At 41.3% G+C, this 19,034-nt stretch overlaps 1 protein-coding gene across 1 annotated transcript; it reads left to right on the top strand.

Moving 5' to 3' along the window:
- Positions 1-3,626: 3,626 nt before the first annotated feature.
- On the top strand, positions 3,627-14,502 carry det1 (DET1 partner of COP1 E3 ubiquitin ligase). Its single transcript, XM_074677673.1, has 9 exons — positions 3,627-3,819; positions 6,083-6,405; positions 7,932-8,198; positions 8,302-8,514; positions 9,215-9,438; positions 11,530-11,659; positions 11,758-11,948; positions 13,390-13,581; positions 13,835-14,502. Exons 2-9 carry the CDS (start codon positions 6,157-6,159, stop codon positions 14,022-14,024), a joined length of 1,656 nt encoding a protein of 551 aa, XP_074533774.1. The 5' UTR covers positions 3,627-3,819; positions 6,083-6,156; the 3' UTR covers positions 14,025-14,502.
- Positions 14,503-19,034: the final 4,532 nt, after the last annotated feature.

Here is a 19,034-nt window from a genome sequence, read left to right as displayed (position 1 = left end):
CTTTATAAATTTTTTCATTTTGGAAAATTTCTGTTTACAAATGTAATTTCGCCGGAAAAAAACCTATTGATTTTTTTCTTTTTTTTTTCTTTCTTTTTTTTTTTTTACAGTGAATTCAAACAATACATTCAATCAATTCAGTACTATTAGAAAAAAAAAACAATTAAAACTTAAACAGCTTTCATTTTATTTCTTATTTATCTATTTATTTATTTATTTATTTATTTAATCTAATTTGGTCTAACATTCCCCCTAGCGCTTGTTCAAATGTTAAAAATGTGTGTTGTTGCTCAACTCTTTTGTGTACATAGTGGTTCTATACTCTATAAATAAAAGAAATTAATAATTAAATAAAATATTTTAAAAAATAATATATAAAAAATTATCCTGTTTTAAATGTGAGGTTTTGGTTTATGTGTTTGAAAAGTGATATAAGTCTGACAGATGAGGGCGGCGCTGCATGAAATCGAGAGTAGCAAACAGGAAGTGCTCCGTGGTCCATTCAGTTTTTGTCTTTGCGGTCTACACAGGCTACAAAGGCCGGGTCCTCCAAAGGCTGCAGACTTTGTGGGCTGCAGACCCAGAACTGGGACACAGCTATTGACACGCCTTCACAGAGGTTGGTCCAAACTAATCCATTTATGATTGGCCATCAGCCATGACTGACAATGTTGTCTCAACCACAGCTATCGTCAGATTTCAGGAATGGATGTATTAGTCAAGTGTGTGAGTGTTGAGTAGGGCAGAGGGCAGGTGGAGACCTCCAGGAGAAGAATTCACTGACATTAGCTGGAGACAGGAGCTGTCCATCTCTCTGCTGGCCTAACAGAGGTAATGAGCATATATCAACCATTAGACTGCACAAAAACACACTCCAAGTTATGAATTCGTCCATAACATTGAGCTGGAGGAAGATGCAGACAGCTGTCACTGATAGCTCTGTCTCTCTGTCTCCCAGGTCTCTTCCTGTTTACCTCTAACACTGTCCTGCAGTTCACGCCGCATACCGCTGGAAACTGTCTCGTCATAGTGCAGTGGTTATGACGGTAATTTCTCATAACAAACTAGAAATCATCCACTGCCAAAGACAAGACGTTCATGCTTCTTATAGACTGTGAAGTTGCCACATTAGAATGTACAATTATTCTCTGAAAGTACACTGGATGGAAAAGCTAAAAGCTTTTGTTAAATGCCAAACCCTTCTGTCTGAGGAGAAAAAAAAAAAGGAAAAGATGGAGGAAATGGTAAAACCTGCTGTTCACATCCATCCGTAGAGTAACCTTTTCCAAGTGCCTGTTATACAAGGGTTTGTCAAGTCAGTGATGAAGCTCACACGAGTATTTCACAAGTTTTATACATGAAAATAGGAAAACACGACATGCACTTTGTTCAACTCCAAACTGCCCTAAACAAATTTAATGTGAATGTATTTTATTTTAAACATTTTTGTACAATGTCTTTGCAAATGTCAGTGCATGCCCTGGTTTCATACTTTTACCATCCTTTCATTTCCCCCAAGAAAAGAACAATGTAAAGGTTAGGAAGATGGGGCCAAGAGAATGTAGGTACTGCAAAAGTTTGGGACGTTTCTTCTGGAGGGAAAGAGGAAAAAGTAGGAGCACTGTGTAGTCCCCCCCCCCCCCCCCCCCCCCCCCCACACACACACACACACACACACACACACACACACACACACACACACACACACACACACACTTCTTGAATCAAAAGGCATAGTTAAAGCAGAAAATAAATGCCGTGAGAATGAAGTGGAAAAATTCCCATTTTTATCCTCCATTCACGTCTTCATTTCTCTTTCATGTCCGGCATTTTATGCGCACTGCACATGCTTTTATGGAAAATTACAACATTCAAACCAGACTCTTCAGTCAGGGATAATTGCACAAAGAACCACTTTCAGTCCTCCAAGACCATTGTTCTATGGGGGTTCTTAAATGCTTTTATAATGCTCCAATGAATCACTAAGAACAGGCCTCGAAATAAGATTCACTGATTATCTGACATTATAGAGCACAGGTCTCCCTCAGCTCACTCTGTTATATGGTGTTGAAAAAAATCACTCACATCCAGCAGGTTTAGAAAAGAGAGGTTATATCCTTTAAGAGCGTTGGATAGTTAACACAGTAATCATCATGTCAGATCAGTATATTTCCACTTCGTTAATCATAAGGTGTGGTTCTGGTTCATTAAGGTTACCTCAAACTCGAGCAGCAACCTCCGGTTTGAGAATATGAGACAATACTGAAGTGCTAAAATCTGTTGTTTCTCCAGTCTCTGCTTGAGGCTGGCACCAGAAGGACCGGAAGTCCATACGCACCAAGCCAAAAAAAAACTGTTCTCACTGCAGAAATTAACCCATTTACAGCCAAAAAACGTCTTCTGTCTGAATCACTAAATTTATTTTCGAGGGTGAATTCTTTTCCAACTTGGCAGTTCAGAGGATATTAAGACTCAGAGCTCGCCCAATCAGAAGGACAGCTCAGGTCACATGACTGACGGGCACTCCACAGCTGTACATGAACCCCTTGCCACTTCTAACATGGCCGATTTGCTCCATTTCCCATTTCAGAAACAGACAGGTGACGTCGGGGAGTCTACATCCATGTTTTATTCAGTCTATGCTCAAACTACAGTTTACTGTAATTCGTTTCTTAACCATCTGTTGCTGAATGCACCATGTTTGATACATGAGTTACAAAGGCCTCTATCTCATCAAGATAACCAGTTTCCTTAAAGACCTGTTGAGAAACAAAAACAAGTAAATCTACCACCTTGAGAGTTATCATACTACAACAGAAAATTAGGGCCACGTTAAAGAAAAGGTTAATTTACAAGATTAATCTCATAAATTAACGAGAAAGGTTGCTGATTTTGAATAAACTCATTATCTTAGGACTCGTCCCACTGGCAAAACATACCATGTTCTAACACACTTTAACCCTGAAGCCCAGATCATTTGATGGGATAACAAATGGGCTATTGATTGAGCAAAGTCAAATCTTTAAATATCTTCCTAACTTTATTGGAGTTTTTAAACAATTTCGAGGCAAACAGTTACAACACCAGCATTAAAACATCATAAGTATAATTATACTTATTAAAGTTTTATAGTTGTGCAAAAATATCAAGTAATTCCTTATTTGTAAAACATTTAACAAAGCATAACTTCACAAGACCCTCAAAGGTCCTTTTTTAAATGTTGCCTTAATCCTTTGTCATAACCATACCACTTCAGGCAGCGTGAGTTTTACTTTGGCCCTTTTTTAAAAATGGCTGCTCCTCTGAAATCATTCACTAACTTTTTTTTTCCAGAAAAGTAATTGCTATTTTTCAAGAGGTTTACAGTAAGAATCTAATTTGTTACACTTTTTTAAAAGCACTTTCTGCATTCAAAGAATGCATATTTACAAAAAAAAAAATACTTTAAAGATGCCCAAAACCGCTCAATTTGTCAAATATTGTACTGTGACGCCCTTCTTCTTATTATGGCTCAAGAAGAAAATGCTTGCAGTCTGCTTTTGGTTGATAGCGCCACGCATTGCAGTTCCATGTTCTACCTGAGGAGGACGTGGCGCTGTTCCAAACAGCTCCGAGCTCTTCTTCAGCGCTGTCTTCCTGCTCTTCTTCTGCGGTTCCTCCACAGATCCAAACAGCAGCTCCTTCACAAATACGTGCTCCAGACACTTGGACAGTAATAACAGGGTACTTTAGCTCTCAGAGGACCAAATGAAGCTGGACGGCCTCGCTCCCTCTCCTCGGACGAAGCTACAAGCTAGCTGCCGGTAGCTAAGGCTGGCTGTAAGTTATCGAGCTCTTCATACAAACACGTCTTTGTAATGTAACTCCGCTGTGTGATTGAGACGGACTAGCACAGCCTCTCAGCGGTCACCTGGTCGTCTCTTAGGAGCAGATGAGCAGATGCATGCTGTGTGAGATGCGTGGGGATGTGGATGAAGCTGACTGCTCCTTATCGTCTGTTTGGCTCAGAGAGAAGCAGCTCACAGACTGGATCATCTGTTCATCCAGAGACCAGGATCAGGGTTTACACTGTAAAAATGAGCTTAGATATTAGATGAGAACACTAAATCTGATTTAAAAATGTCTCAGAAAAAGTGATATCCTCCGTCCATGCATTACCGTTATTCTGCATGACAAGACATTTAGAAACAAGTGCCTTGAGGAGTGCTCCTAAGTGTTTAAACAAGAAAGAAGAGAGTATTTTTTCAAATTAAAATACCTGGGAAGAAACTTCCATTACCAAAGTGCTGGTAAAACTTGAGATACTTTATGGTTTAAGTAAATGTCAATGTGCGCTCGTTTTTAGCTTTTTACTCAAAACATTACCAGTCTTCACCAAAAGTAGGGCATTATTATCTGAGCACTGGTATTGGATCAGTAAAATACCAGGTATCGGTGTCAAGAGCAGAAAAGTTGGATCAGTGCATCTGTAATAATATACAGATTCACAAAAATGACCTTAGTGTTTGTCAGTGTTTTAGGAGTTGTAGTTTGGTTCCTGTGGTGACTGTTCCATGTCTGAACCATTAATTTAGCTAGAATGTGTTTTAAATAGATGTATTAAGTTTAGTCTTTGATCATCCAACTTAAAGGAGTTGCTGAAGCTTGGAACAAGTTTTATTTTGATGAGACATTTACAATTAAAAGAATTTACTAAATTTTAAAACCATCTGAAAAATTGGTACAAAAAGACATTTTCAGAGCTGCCTTCTTTGTGTCATAGATTCAGCAAGGTGCTGGAAACGTTCTTCAGGGATTTGGATCCATATTGACAAGACAGAACTGCTGCTCACTGGATATTTTCTCGTTTTGGGACCATTTTCAGTAAACCCTAGAGAAGGTTGTGGGTCAAAATCCCAGTAGTTTAAAAACTTGGACCAATAACCATGCTACGTTCAAAGTCTCTTAAATCACCTTTTGTCTCCATTGACCACTCACTCTGTCAATCAGTGAACATTCAGTGACAGGAGAAATGGCAGGTGTCACAGTAGGAGACATTTCACAGGATGCTAATGATGATTTTTGGAGACAGAAAGATCACAGATCATCTTTCAGTCACCAAAAGTCTCTAAATTCCACATCGGAGGGATATATAAATCATGTAATTGTTGAGAATGTTGATAAAAAGCTTCAGTTACAGACTAAATTTACAGCTCCCAGAGCAAACCTGATAAACAGCATCTGGTTAGCATCAGCATCTCAGACAACAAGACAGAGGATCAGCATTGCTCAGGACAAAAATATAACCTCCTTTTTAACATCTTTACTAAGAGTGTGTCTCTGTTAGTTTGGAGCTACAGTATTTACACTGAATCATTCAGCACAATTTTTGACAACCTTTGTTATCTCAGCTATTACAGATAAGCTAATGAAGCTAAGCTCTAGAAGCTAACATTAGCTTAACTAGAGCTTCGGACAACAGCTAACAATGATAACCATCACCAAAGAATAAAAACAATAACAAAACAGACCAATGAACTCCCTTCAAACACAGAGACAAAGTGAACAACGCAGCTCGGAGCAAACGGTAGGCTAACTTTAGCTAACATTAGCCTCTCAGGATACCTTGTGTCAGAGTTGTGTACCCCATGAACCATTGTCCATTTTTAAACTGAAAATCTCAGAAAAACTTCATAAAACAGAACTAAAGCTGACTTTCTGTGACGCAATGAAAAATGGAAATCCAGGCAAAGAATGAGAAGGGTTATAAGCACTGTGATTGGCTCATTCACTCATTGATGGCGGTAATTAATCATAGGTCACTTTTGATGCTCAGTTTGAACTTCAGCAGCTCATCTTCAGCGTGTGACTAACTGTATTGGGTTTCTGTCGTGTGATTGGCTGATGAGATATTAGTGTGAACAAACCTACTGAAGTGGCTCATGGTTATACTTCCCTTGGTGGGGTGTACAGAACAGTGATCCTGAAATATTGTTCTCTTTTTTCGAGTAATTGGTGGGTCAATTGGTGTTTTGTGAGTTTTAAAAATGTTACACTTATGATTTTTTCATTCACTCTCATGCTTCTGTTTCTTTGTCCACAGATCACATCCTGTCCTGCAGCCTGCAGCTGTGATGTGGTCGTTTCACTGGTAAAGCTCCTTCCTCAGTCAAAATAATGGATGACGACACTCAGACTTTGAAGCCCAGGCAGATCCAGAATCAAAACGTGGTCCATCGTCTTGAGAGGCGCAGGATCTGTTCGGGCCGACCAGGAGCTCACTGGTACAGAGTACGCTGCTTCCACCAGAACATTTTCCCCAACTTCACTGTGGTCAACGTGGAAAAGCCGCCCTGCTTTCTGAGAAAGTTCTCTCCTGATGGACGCTGCTTCATCGCCTTCTCGTCCGACCAGACATCTCTGGAGGTAACGAAGGAAGAGCTTCTCTCTTTATCTCCCTCATATTGTCCTCTAATGTTTTTCCACCTTAACCTTTGTGTAAGTTGGTGCTGTCTCTGGAGTGTACTGTCTCCACCTAACCAGCATTCTCCATAGCAACAAGACCGCTTGTCTTAATTATTGCTGTGATTTGTGAATGCAAATGTGTGAGCGTCATCCTTTACACCTCAGGCATAACAATAAGTTCGCTCCTCTACCTTCTACTGTTGAGTGATGGGCAACGTGAAGAAATGGCCTCACATAATGTACACCAGCAAATTAAATCACTCTGTTAGCTTTGTCGCTACAGATGGGAAACAACCTGAAAAGCCATGAGACATTTCAGTATTCACATGGCAGTAATGTCCATCTCATTCTCATCAAGGTCAACTGAGTGTTACATTGGGTTCATGATGATTACAGCATGAGACGTCATCACAGCTTTAACTTCATTCTTTGAGTTGCTAAGGCTTTATGAAGATAACTGTGTTTATTAGGGGTGTAATGAAATATAAACTCACAATATGATACAAAATACGATAAAGGCCTCACGATACAAAATAACTTTTGTTCACGGTATCACAAAAAAGAGTCACATTCAAAAAAAACAGCATCTTTTTCTGATGCTTGCCTTTTTATTTATTCCTGAAAGAACTGATTCTTATGTCTCACTAATATATCTGGCATCATTATCTTTAGAATTAGGAGTAATATTAGGATTTACAATATATTCATTGTACGGTATTATAGCACAATAAATCGGGGTGAGTTTGCCATTGAAATTAGTGTCATATTCTAATGAAAAATGACGCCCATCAACATCCAGGCGAGATGAATGAATCCAATCCAGTAGACATGCACTAAGTGATCGGTGCCAATTTCCTTCATTTTTGGGGAATCAGTGATCGGCCCATCCTTACATATGACACTGATCTTATATACCTCTGGAAAGGTCTGACAGCCAGCCGTTGTTGCTTAAGGGTACCAGAAAGTGGGACCGTGCAGGTCGGTAATTTGGAGACCAGTCCCAGTATTAGTCAAAGAAAATGCTACAAACCATACCCTGCCGTACGGAGATGAACTGAACTGAACTGGACTAAACTGAATTGCTTGGTGGAAACAAAGCTTATGTGAACTGCTGCCTTTTCACCTGAAGCCACAACCATAGTCGTGTTTGCATGAACACCCCCAGGACTCAGGTGGATAGCAAAGACTCCTTCATATGAAGTTTTATTTCCAGAACCAATCTTGTATATATACCTCACTCCGATATAAATATGTAAATAGTCATATTTTTATCTACTTTCCTACACTTCTTATATTCTTTATATTTCACCAATTTTTTAAATTTTATATTCTATTATCATTATTCTATTTTTATTGTTATTGCATTACTGCACTTTTTTTTTTTTGTGAGCTGCTTTGGCAAAAAAATTTCCCCCAAGGGGGATCAATAAAGAATATTCTATTCTATTCTATTTATTGTCTGGTCTCACCTTGTTTTTTCTTGGCAGATATACGAGTACCAAGGCTGCCAGGCTGCTCAGGACCTGCTGAGAGGCCAAGAGGGAGAGACGCTGCTGACCGCCAATGACCAGCGTTCACTTAATATCAGAAGCCGCCTCTTCAAGCGCTTTTTCTCCCTGCTTCACGTTACTAATGTGGCATCGAACGGGGAACACCTTAATCGGGAGTGCAGCCTCTTCACAGATGACTGCCGCTATGTCATCGTTGGGTCTGCTGTGTATGTCCCGGAGGAGCCCCCGCCTTACTTCTTTGAGGTACTGACACAGATAAGTAACTACACATTCATTATTGCATCTTCTAGTTGACCACAGTGTACCTGCAGAGAGTCAGGCCGCCTCACATCCCATCTCCCCCCAGGTGTATCGAAACAACGAGTCTGTCACTCCAAACCCCCGGTCCCCCTTAGAGGATTACTCTCTCCACATCATTGACCTCCACACTGGCAGGCTGTGTGACACCAGGTCCTTTAAGTGTGACAAGATCATCCTGTCCCATAACCAGGGCCTCTACCTGTACAGGAACATCCTGGCTGTGCTGTCGGTCCAGCAACAAACCATACACGTGTTTCAGGTGAGGTGTTATCGTGGCACTCTTTTCTTTTCTAATGAAAGGGTTTATATCCAAACAATCTAGTTTTGTCCCAGATGTCACCAGGAATTACAACTGAGAAGTTCCTTGAAAGCCCCACCAAGCAGTCTGGCTTAGATCAGTACGGGTTGGTTCGGTTAAGTCTGGGCCTGTTTGCGTTTCCACATCCAACCGTGCCCCCTCATAGTTGGCAGCGTGTAAGCTGGATGCTGACAGCTGCATCAGTTAAATACTCGTGTGACGCCAGAGCTGCGCGACACATTATACGCTAATAATAAATCCGACAAAGAAGAAGAAAAACGCAACATAGTAAACTAAGAACAACAAAGGAAGTCATCCAGCAATTCGTGCTCTTTGTGATTGGCATGTGGCTCTTTGTCACAAAGAACAATCAAGCTTTGTGTCAGAGAAGACTGTGTGCCAACAGGAGGCTAAGACGAACCAAACTGAGCTGCTTGGTGGAAACAGGGCTTAAGTTTACAGAGAGGTCTCATCTGTGTGTGTGTATGAGCTGGATTTATGAATGTGGTGGCTCTGAATCAAACAGTTGATCAGGTTGAATAGACACATAGAGAAACTCTTCACTCACTAACATGTGTCTGTAGCCTCTATAACATGAATGAACTCTCTGGTGTTACCATAACCTCCTGTTAAGACGTCTCATTCCCTCCTCTCTTCACAGGTCACTGCAGAGGGGACGTTTCTTGACGTGAGGACGATCGGGCGGTTCTGTTATGAAGACGACCTCCTGACTCTCTCAGCAGTTTACACAGAGGCTCAGGCTGAGAGTCAGTCGGGCTTTCCTCGTCTGTACACTGACAAAACCATCAACTCCCTCAAACACAGGCTGCTGGTCTACCTCTGGAGGAGGGCTGAGCAGGAAGGCGGGGCCACCGCCAAAAGAAGGTATACAACGCTGTTTCTTTGAATATGAACTCATTTCAGGGCTCTGTTTCTGTCCTTCATGGTCATATCCCCCACCAGTCTGTGTCCCTGATAACACAGGTCTTTATGCCCATCTGTAATGCGATGCCTGTTTATGAACCTATGTAGACATCATCACAGTCTATCACCGATACCACACAACCAGCACATGCACACACACCTGATCAAAGATTTAAAACCAGTTGAAAAAATGCAAGAATTTGTATTTTGTACGGTTAGATTTTAAAAGGTTGTAAGTACAGTTTCAGAATGCAAAAGTAAGAATTGGGAGTGAAACAAAAGAACAACAACAACAACAACAAAAAAGTTGGCAGTTTATTACAAACAGTTTATTTGAAACGTTCTGTTCATCAGCTGATCAAAAGTTTAATAGCACAGCCTTTAAAAGACAAAATCTGCTCTAAAATGTAGATTCAGTGATTTTCAGTCAGGTATTTACTCTGTCATGACCTCCTGATGGAAAAGGCTAAAAATCGTTCTCTCTTTTAACATGGTCAGATTGTTGAGCTGCATCAGCAAGGCCTCTCACAACACGCCATCTCTGCTGAGGTTGGACGCAGTAAGACAGACAGTTTGATTTTTTTCAAAGATCCTGAGGGTTATGAAGCAAAAAAGCCCAGAGGTAGACCCAAAAACACTTCACCAGAGCTGAGCTGGAGGACCTTCATTTGGGGCAATCCTCAACCCACATTAAGGCCGTTAATGGGGCTGACTGCAGCCCAATAACCATCAGACGCCGTCTGAGAGAGAAGAGCTTTACAACAAAACACGTCTTCAAAGTCCTCCTCTCCTTAAACGCCTGTTTGGACTTTTTCACTAAACATGAGACTTTGAAAGTTGAAGAAATGTTATACTCCCTTTCAGCAGACTGTCTGCTACAATTTGGTGTTAGTTGCAGGTTTGTACCATAATTTGTTTCCTGACAGTTTTGAAGATTATGACGACCCAGTACATATTTCATATTCCAGATCTTAGTATCCAGAATATTGTCAGGATCTGGATCGTACTTTTACATCTGTCAGAAATTATGTTGACCTTGTCTTTTATTGTTTTGCAAAGCAATCCGACCATCAATCGTGGAGTTATATTCACATATGGTGAAAACAGCCCTATCTCACAATGATAAAGAATACTTTAAAAAAATCCTGGATCCAGACGTTGATCCAGATCACCTCCAAAATTTAGTCGATTTTTCTTTGTCCCATTTTGAACATTTCCTGAAAATTTCATCAAGATCCGTTGGTAACTTTTTGGGTTATGTTGTTCACAGACAAACAGGTAAAGAAACAAGGAAACAGACAAAAAAAAACTCCCAAAAACATAACCTCCTTGACAGAGGTAAAAATCCCGTAGGAAACCCTTTCCATAGGAAATCAAGCAAGTTGGTACTACAAGCATAGTTACATCATGGTCTCAGCCCTGCTGTCGTATCCTCGCCAAGTCAATAGCTAAATGCCCAGAAATTTGAAAAACAGAAAGAAGGAAATATTTTGTGATTTAGCCGAACAATTTAGTTTTTCATTTCTAAATACAAAACTTTTGCGACCATCTTATATTTATATTTATTTATTTTCAATTGTAGGGATGTGCTAATCCAATGTTTCTGGTCTTTTCTGGTACCTGGACTTTGGGTATCAACAAATAGGATGTACAGAAAATATTTTTCAAATTTAAATACTGGAGAATGACAATGCAGCATAAAAACAAAGAAAGTGCATCAGAGGTAACATTTCAAATCAAAAAGCTTAAAGTGCTGGTACAAAAACGCATTGAGCTACTTTCCTGGATTGGCACCATGGATCGGCCCCTCCCCACTGAGACCCATTCAAGCTTTGAGGGGCTGGATCAGGCCGAAACCTGTTACCAGAATGATGATCAATATATCCCTAGTTTAAATCTGTATTTGATTTGGTTGCGTGTCACTGCTGTTCAGGTAAATGAGCCATAGCTGCACGACCTTAGTCCATAAACTCCATGAGCCATGACCTCCACACTGTGCTGTGACATGATATTCACTGCTGAAGACTTACCTGGCTGTGGTTTCGTCTCCAGATTTTTTCAGTTTTTTGATCAGCTGAGGAGGTTAAGGATGTGGAAGATGCAGCTTTTGGATGAGCATCACCTCTTCATCAAATACACCAGTGAAGATGTGGTCACACTCAGAGTCACTGACCCCTCACAGGTAGAAACAGACACACTCTGTCTGGAAGTATCTCTGCATATTTATAGGGATAAATATCCTTTTTCTTGTTCTTCACTGTCTTCTCTTTTTTACCACAGCCGTCTTTTTTTGTCGTCTACAACATGGTTTCCACTGAAGTGCTGGCTGTTTTTGAGAACACCTCTGACCAGCTGCTGGAGCTGTTTGAGAATTTCTGTGACCTGTTCAGGAACGCAACGCTGCACAGTCAGGCTGTCCAGTTCCCCTGCTCCGCTTCATCCAACAACTATGCTCGGCAGGTCCAGAGAAGGTACTGATGATACGTTTCTATGTCCACCATTCATAAGATCACTGAATTAAAACCAGAAATTATTATGAAAAACAAGCTGCTGAATCTGAAGGTGTTTTCTAATCAAACAAAAGCAGGATTTAGATGTTAACCCAGGTAGGAAGGATTTCCTCTTGGGTTGACCTGCATAGCTTTGAGAAGGACGCTCACCAACCACTTTATCAGAACCACCTTGCCTTTACCAGTCTTTAGAGCGGTCTTAGTCCTTCATGGCACAGATTCAATTCAGTACTGGAAACCTTCCTCAGAGAGTTTGCTCCATATTGACATGATAGCATCGCACAGTTGCTGCAGATTTGTCGGCTGAACATCCATGATGAGAATCTCCTGTTCCACCACATCCCAAAGGTGCTCTATTGGATTGAGATCTGGGGACTGTGGAGGCCATTTGAGTACAGTGAACTCATTGTCATGTTGAAGAAAGCAGTCTGAGATGATTCCAGCTTTATGACATGGAGCGTTATCCTGCTGGAAGTAGCCATCAGAAGATGGGTACACTGTGCTCATAAAGGGATGGACATGGTCAGCAACAATACTCAGGTAGGCTGTGGACTTTAAACCATGCTCAGTTGGTACTAAGGGGCTCAAAGTGAGCCAAGAAAATATCCCCCACACCATTACACCACCAGCAGCAGCAGCCTGAACCGTTGATACAAGGCAGGATGGATCCATGCTTTCATGTTGTTGAGGCCAAATTCTGATCCTACCATCCGAATGTGGAGCAGAAATCCAGACTTATCAGACCAGGCAACGTTTTTCCAATCTTCTATTGTCCAGTTTTGGTGTTGCTGTGTGAATTGTAGCCTCAGTTTCCTGTTCTTAGCTGACAGGAGGGTCACCCGGTGTGGTCTTCTGCTGCTGTTGCCCATCTGCCTCAAGGTTGGACGTGTTGTGTGTTCAGAGATGCTCTTCTGCAGACCTCGGTTGTAACCAGTGGTTATTTGAGTTACTGTTGCCTTTCTATCAGCTCCAACCAGTCTGTCCATTCTCCTCTGACCTCTGGCATCAACAAAGCATTTTGTCCCACAGAACTGCTGCTCACTGGATATTTTCTCTTTTTGGGACCATTCCCTGTAAACCCTTGAGATGGTTGTGGGTTAAAATCCCAGTAGATCAGCAGTTCGTCAAACACTCAGAGTCTCTTAAATCACAGTTCTTCTCTATTTTGATGCTCAGTTTGAACTTTGGCATGTTGTGTTAATAAACAGTTGGACAGGTGTATCTAATAAAGTGACTGGTGAGTGTACACTGTAGTAAGATTTGCTATTTAGACTTTTTTCCTCACAGAGAGAAATTGGTGGTGTCTCACATTCAGAAAACATCTCCTCACCTTTGATGGAGTCCATTGTTCAGTATCCTCTATGTTATTACAGTATGTTTCACATGTTTGTCTCCTCCTCAGATTCAAGGACACCATAGTTAATGCTAAATATGGTGGACACACTGAGGCGGTGCGCCGGCTGCTGGGTCAGCTACCTATAAGTGCCCAGTCGTACAGCAGCAGTCCTTACCTGGATCTCTCCCTCTTCAGTTACGATGACAAATGGGTGTCAGTGATGGAAAGACCCAAGACGTGTGGAGACCATCCCATCAGGTACAGACTCATCTCTGATGAAGAAAGAGGATTTCACTGTCAAAATAGTCAGTTGTTTGATTATTTTGCAAAATTATTGTTATCAGTATTTGGTCCGAGATGAAGGCCAACAGTCATTGCTGTCACATGGTTTTGGACCTCACACAGGATTTGTTCCAAGACAAGCAGGCTCTGTTTTTATGATGACACAAAGTGTAAGATTGATCAGACTGTATGAAATTTAAAGATCTCACTTCCTGTCTCTCCCTCTCAGGTTTTACGCACGGGACTCGGGACTGTTGAAGTTCAAGATCCAGGCAGGCCTGTTGGGTCGTCCGGTGAATCACGCTGTGCGCCGCTTGGTCGCTTTCACCTTCCACCCTTTCGAACCGTTTGCTATCTCTGTGCAGCGCACCAATGCTGAGTACGTGGTCAACTTCCACATGAGGCATGTGTGTGCTTGAGGAGCTTCCACAGTATAATCTTGCTGCTGCTAGCGGGTACTGATGACTTTAACAAACGCCCTCCTCCTGGGGACACTCGAGAGTTTGGTTTGTTGCCCTGTCTTCATCCAGAGACCATAAGTACTGTCCCTTTATTTTTCTACCTGAGGAAACCTGCGGTCCTCTCCTCTTTTGTCACTCCTCTCCAGCCTCTGTGTTGGTCTGCTGTCTCCCTTTGTCTGCCTCACCTCACCTGTCCCCTACACCTGCAGAACAAAGAAAGCGCCACGAGAAGGAGGTTGTAGTTATCTGGACAATATCAAGAGGACAAAGGTGTGATCTTTTTCTTTTCACTCTCTGCACACTCACACCTGAATATCAAACATGTTAGTTTTTATATCCCATCATTAAACTGATTTTTTTTCTGGATAGGGCAGGAGGTAATTTTATATTTTATGTTTTTACACTTTTTTACATCCAATGTTGCCTGTATGTATTTTATGCCAATAAAATGATCTAAGTTGTGCTTTTATTGTTTTTTGTTTTGATTGTTGCAGGAAAAAAAAACTCAGATCAGATCTTCTTTTTAACTCTACTTTTCTTTGTCCAAGGCAAGATGTTCATCAGCAGTTATGTAGCGCTGTAGTCTGAAACATGACAACAAATGGACACTGTCAGTTTGTGTGTAGTTTACTAGCTGTCTATATTTAGCACAGCTAACAGCCCAGTGCTCTAAGACATGTCTGTAATGTGTAACGTTAATGAATCCTGTGTAGCTCCTGCCAGTCATCTACCAAGCAGAGCTAACGTAACCTCACTCTTCATTTTATTGATAGACTCTCAAGTTTGAACAGACCACTGCAGAATAACTGCTGACTGTGGGTTGAAGTCAACATTAGCACAAACAGATTAGCTCTTTTAGCCTTTAGTCTGTGCTTTAGCCACTAGCTCCTGTAATAACCTTTAGCCCACGTTTTGATCTGTAACTCGCGTTTTAGCCTTAAGCTATATTATAGACATTAGCTAAAATCTATGCCTTTAGCTAATGTTTTAGCCTTTAGTCCAAGTGTTTTGCCTTTAGCTTGCGGTTTAGTCTTTAGCTTCTGTTTAACCTTTAGCTTGTGTCTTAGCCGTGGAATGTATAATTGATGGACGTAGTCTCCCTGACGTTACCCGTCTGTTTCTAAAACAGACTTTTGAAGCAAATCAGCTATAGGGGCCATATTGGGAGTGACAGGGGCTTTGAGTACAGCTATAGGGTGCCCATCAGCCATGTGACCCTAAGCTGTGCCTCTGTTTCGGCGAGCTCACAATCTTAATATCCTCGAAACTGTCTGAGCTGGAAAAAAAAATTCATCCCCTGTACAGTGTGTGCTGATCGAGAAATTAAAGAATCAGACAGGAGACATTTTTGGAACCAGGCTGTAAATAGGTTAGTGTCCGCTTTGAAAACAGCTTTTTCTGGTTTAGTGTGAACGTTAGATACAAACAAAATCAAGCAGACACTGGAGAAACAGCAGATTTTAGCACTTCTGCGTGATCTCATATACTTAGATTGGAGGTTGCTGCTTGGTTTTAGCCTGAAGCCCTAGGGATTGGTACCAAATTAGGTTCTTTTTTAGGTTCTGACCGAATTCCGCCTGTAGTACTGGGTATCGATTCATGTAAAATCAAAAGGTACCATGTTTCTGTACCTGAACGCATCCTTGTGACTGTGAGGGAGTGGAAGAGTAGGTGAATTTCCATGCTGGACATGAACACATCATTACAAGTTTATATATATAAAGAAACAGAACAATAAATTAAAAAACTTTGAGATTTTACTATTAAAACAATAACAATAATTAAAAAACCTCATTAACACAAAGAGTACTGATACCGATTGCCAGGTACTGGGCATCGGTACCGAATTGTTTCAAATGTGAAAGGTACCCGTGCCTATTTAGTCCATATTTCTGCCTTTAGCATGTTTTAGCCTGTGGCCCATGTTTTAGTCTTCTGCCTACTTTTAAGCTTTCAGCCCCCACTTTTTTTTACTTTTAGCCTGCATTTTAGCCTTCAGCATGTGTTTAGCTTGTGCTTTATCACTCTCCCTTCTGCTCTTCTGTCCTTTTTCTGTCTGACAGTTAGGCTCCACCATCACTACAAAATTAATCACAGAAATCGTTTTCAGCAAAGAAAATCACAGATCTCTCTTCTCTCTACTAAACTTTGTCAGGTGGTGTGGTGTTGTCATAGAGACTTAGATGTGCTGTAAACCAATCTACTCCTGCCAATCAGGAAGCCACGAAATAGCGTTTTAGAATAACCAGCAATATTGGTGCTGGTAATCTTATTTTAAAGTCTGGATTATGATCAGGTATATATCTAGAAGGGAGACTTTTTCAAGTTCACTTTGAAACACCTCATAGCCCCTTAACTCTTTACCTGCAGAGTCAAAAAATGGTCCGAAAACGCTCTGTCGTGTGCTTTGGCCTCATTTTTCTCCAGCGGTACATAAACTTAAAATTCTAACATCTGGTAAAAGTTTATTGCACATGGTGTGGAAGTATTAGCAGAATAGAAGTACAAAAAAGCAAAAACAATTCTTAGTGAAGCAAAACACAGTAATTGATGGAAAGCTCAGCTCTTGGCCAGCGTTGGAGTATTTTAGACTTAGCAAAAACTTGATTAGTTATCGTATTCAGAAGCCTCTTTTGCTATATTTTAAGTGCTTTGCTTTGTGTCACAGACCCCTTATTAATGTAATAGAGAATATAGGTACGCGCAACATGTCCAAAAGGGATTTATGACCCTAGAGGTCAAGAGGTCACCCCCCCTCCCCCCATCTGTTGTTGTCAATCAATTACATAACATTACATAACAACACCTGTTGTTGTCAATCAATTATTTACATAACAACCCCGCCCCCTCACCTGATGTTGTCAATCAACTCCCCCCACCTGTAGGAACTTGGGGTGCCCCCACCCGTGGGAATTTGGAATGCCCCAACCCGTGGGAACTTCAGGTTCCATCACTATTGTATATTTAATGTTCTTTCGATATAAAACTATGATTATTTGAATACTTGAGGAGAATACTTGTGGCTGAATACTTTGAAATGTCTGCAAACAGGCTAAAAGAAAGCTAACTTGCTTTCAAACACACTCATAGAAAGCTAGCCTGCCTCCAGCTAGCCTAGTAGATGGCTAATTTACCTGCAGCTAGCCTAGTAGATGGCTAATTTACCTGCAGCTAGCCTAGTAGAAGGCTAATTTACCTGAAGCTAGCCCAATTGCTGACTAATTTACCTGCAGCCAACCCAATAGCTGACTAATTTACCTGCAGCTAGCCTAGTAGATGGCTAATTTACCTGAAGCTAGCCCAATAGCTGACTAATTTACCTGCAGCTAACCTCGTAGATGGCTAATTTACCTGGAGCTAGCCCAATGGCTGACTAATTTACCTGCAGCTAGCCTGATAGAAAGCTAATTTACCTGAAGCTAGTCTGATAGAAAGCTAATTTACCTGAAGCTAGTCTGATAGAAAGCTAATTTACCTGCAGCTAGCCTAGTAGATGGCTAATTTAGCTGCAGCTAGCCTAGTAGATGGCTAATTTACCTGCAGCTAGCCTGATAGAAAGCTAATTTTCCTGCAAACAGGTTAAAAGAAGCTAACATGCCTTCACACAGGCTATTAGATCTGTAATTTACCCGCCCTCAGCCTACCGTCGGCCTACTGTCTGAACAGAGCAGAAGAGAAAAGCATATGTGTCATCTATCATGGTATAATACTCTTTTATCAGCAAAATATATGAAACAACTTCTCCACACGTGACAAAAGACCTCTTTCACCCACCACTTTCTCTCCTTGAGCCAGTGTCAGGCCACTGTGACTCAACTAGAGACTCATTCAGCTCCAGCAGTCGGCTCAAATACTCAACCCCAGCAGTCAGCTCAAGACACAGTCGGCTCAAGACACTCTTTACAGCAGTGAATAAAATGTGAAAAACTGAGAGAGCAATGTGAAGTGCAAGATCTTGTTCATTCATAAATGAAAATTTCACCGTCCCAGTCTCTTTAAATTTACCTCTTACTTGTCAGGACATTCTTATATGAGCAGAATTAAACAACTTCTCTCACACAGGCCTCACACAGCCATACAGCCCCGTGACACGTGGTCCACCCACCTCGTGGGTCTTACACACCTCGTGGGTCTTACAGGCCTCTACCCCAGTTTCAATTCCTGTGGGAGTAAGACAGACACTCTGGTTCCACTGTTTTCTGTAACCCTGTTTGTGTCTTGACACATCTTCAACATAGATTCTGAAGATGTGTTGAGATCTTTGCAGCATGAAAAAGCCCCCCTGTATGTCCAAAGTTACTCTTGTTGCAATCAGTGAACACTTTTTACAGCTGAGGCGGGACGGTGGCGCAGTAGTAGTAGTTCCCTCACTGCAAGACAGCATGGGTGAGGTTTTCCCTGGGTAGCTCTGAGACAGACCCAGTGATCTCTGCGAGTCATTCTCCATCTCCCTGGGTTCCAGCAACTCCACGGGCCTCAATAAAGATTTTCAAAGCTACAGGCATCATTTCTTTAACCCATCATCCACACTCCAGCATTTAGCCAGTTTTCCTATTTAGCCTGAGCAACTTTGCTCTGTCGTAAAAACTGCTGATTCATAATGACTAAACTGACAGCCATTACTTCTTCAAAGGATTGAAAATATTTCAGCATAGTGTGGTCACACTCCAACTAACATGTTTATGGCAGCAACAACAGCAACAACAGCCACTGCAGGTACTCCAGATGCTGCGTATTCAGATCACAAACAAGCCAAAGCCTTTGGGGTGGTTAAAAACAGGTCTGAGTGTTTTCAAGGAGAATACCTCCGTTGTACTTATGTACCCTGCAGTTAGACCCTATCACTGAAAGCATAGAGGGCACTCATGTATTCATTCAACTGTATAGAACATCAAGAAACACATGATTTGAGCAGGACATACATACGTCTTAGGATTCATTTTGACCGCTGCTCTGTCAAATCTGAGT

The sequence above is a fragment of the Halichoeres trimaculatus genome, unplaced genomic scaffold, assembly GCF_033239565.1.
Source record: "Halichoeres trimaculatus isolate MK-OKI-2021-1 unplaced genomic scaffold, fHalTri1.1 fHalTri1_scaffold_10, whole genome shotgun sequence".
In the NCBI taxonomy this organism is placed as follows: Eukaryota; Metazoa; Chordata; class Actinopteri; order Labriformes; family Labridae; genus Halichoeres; species Halichoeres trimaculatus.
Note: the sequence above shows the minus strand (reverse complement) of the source record. Positions and strands in the feature narration are given on the sequence as shown.

Coding starts and splice junctions, on each gene's coding strand:
- det1 (XM_074677673.1), top strand. CDS start 6,157: ATGGATGACGACACTCAGACTTTGAAGCCCAGGCAGATCCAGAATCAA. Junction 8,515..9,214: donor AAACCATACACGTGTTTCAG/GTGAGGTGTTAT, acceptor CTCTCTTCACAG/GTCACTGCAGAGGGGACGTT. Junction 9,439..11,529: donor GGGGCCACCGCCAAAAGAAG/GTATACAACGCT, acceptor TTTCGTCTCCAG/ATTTTTTCAGTTTTTTGATC.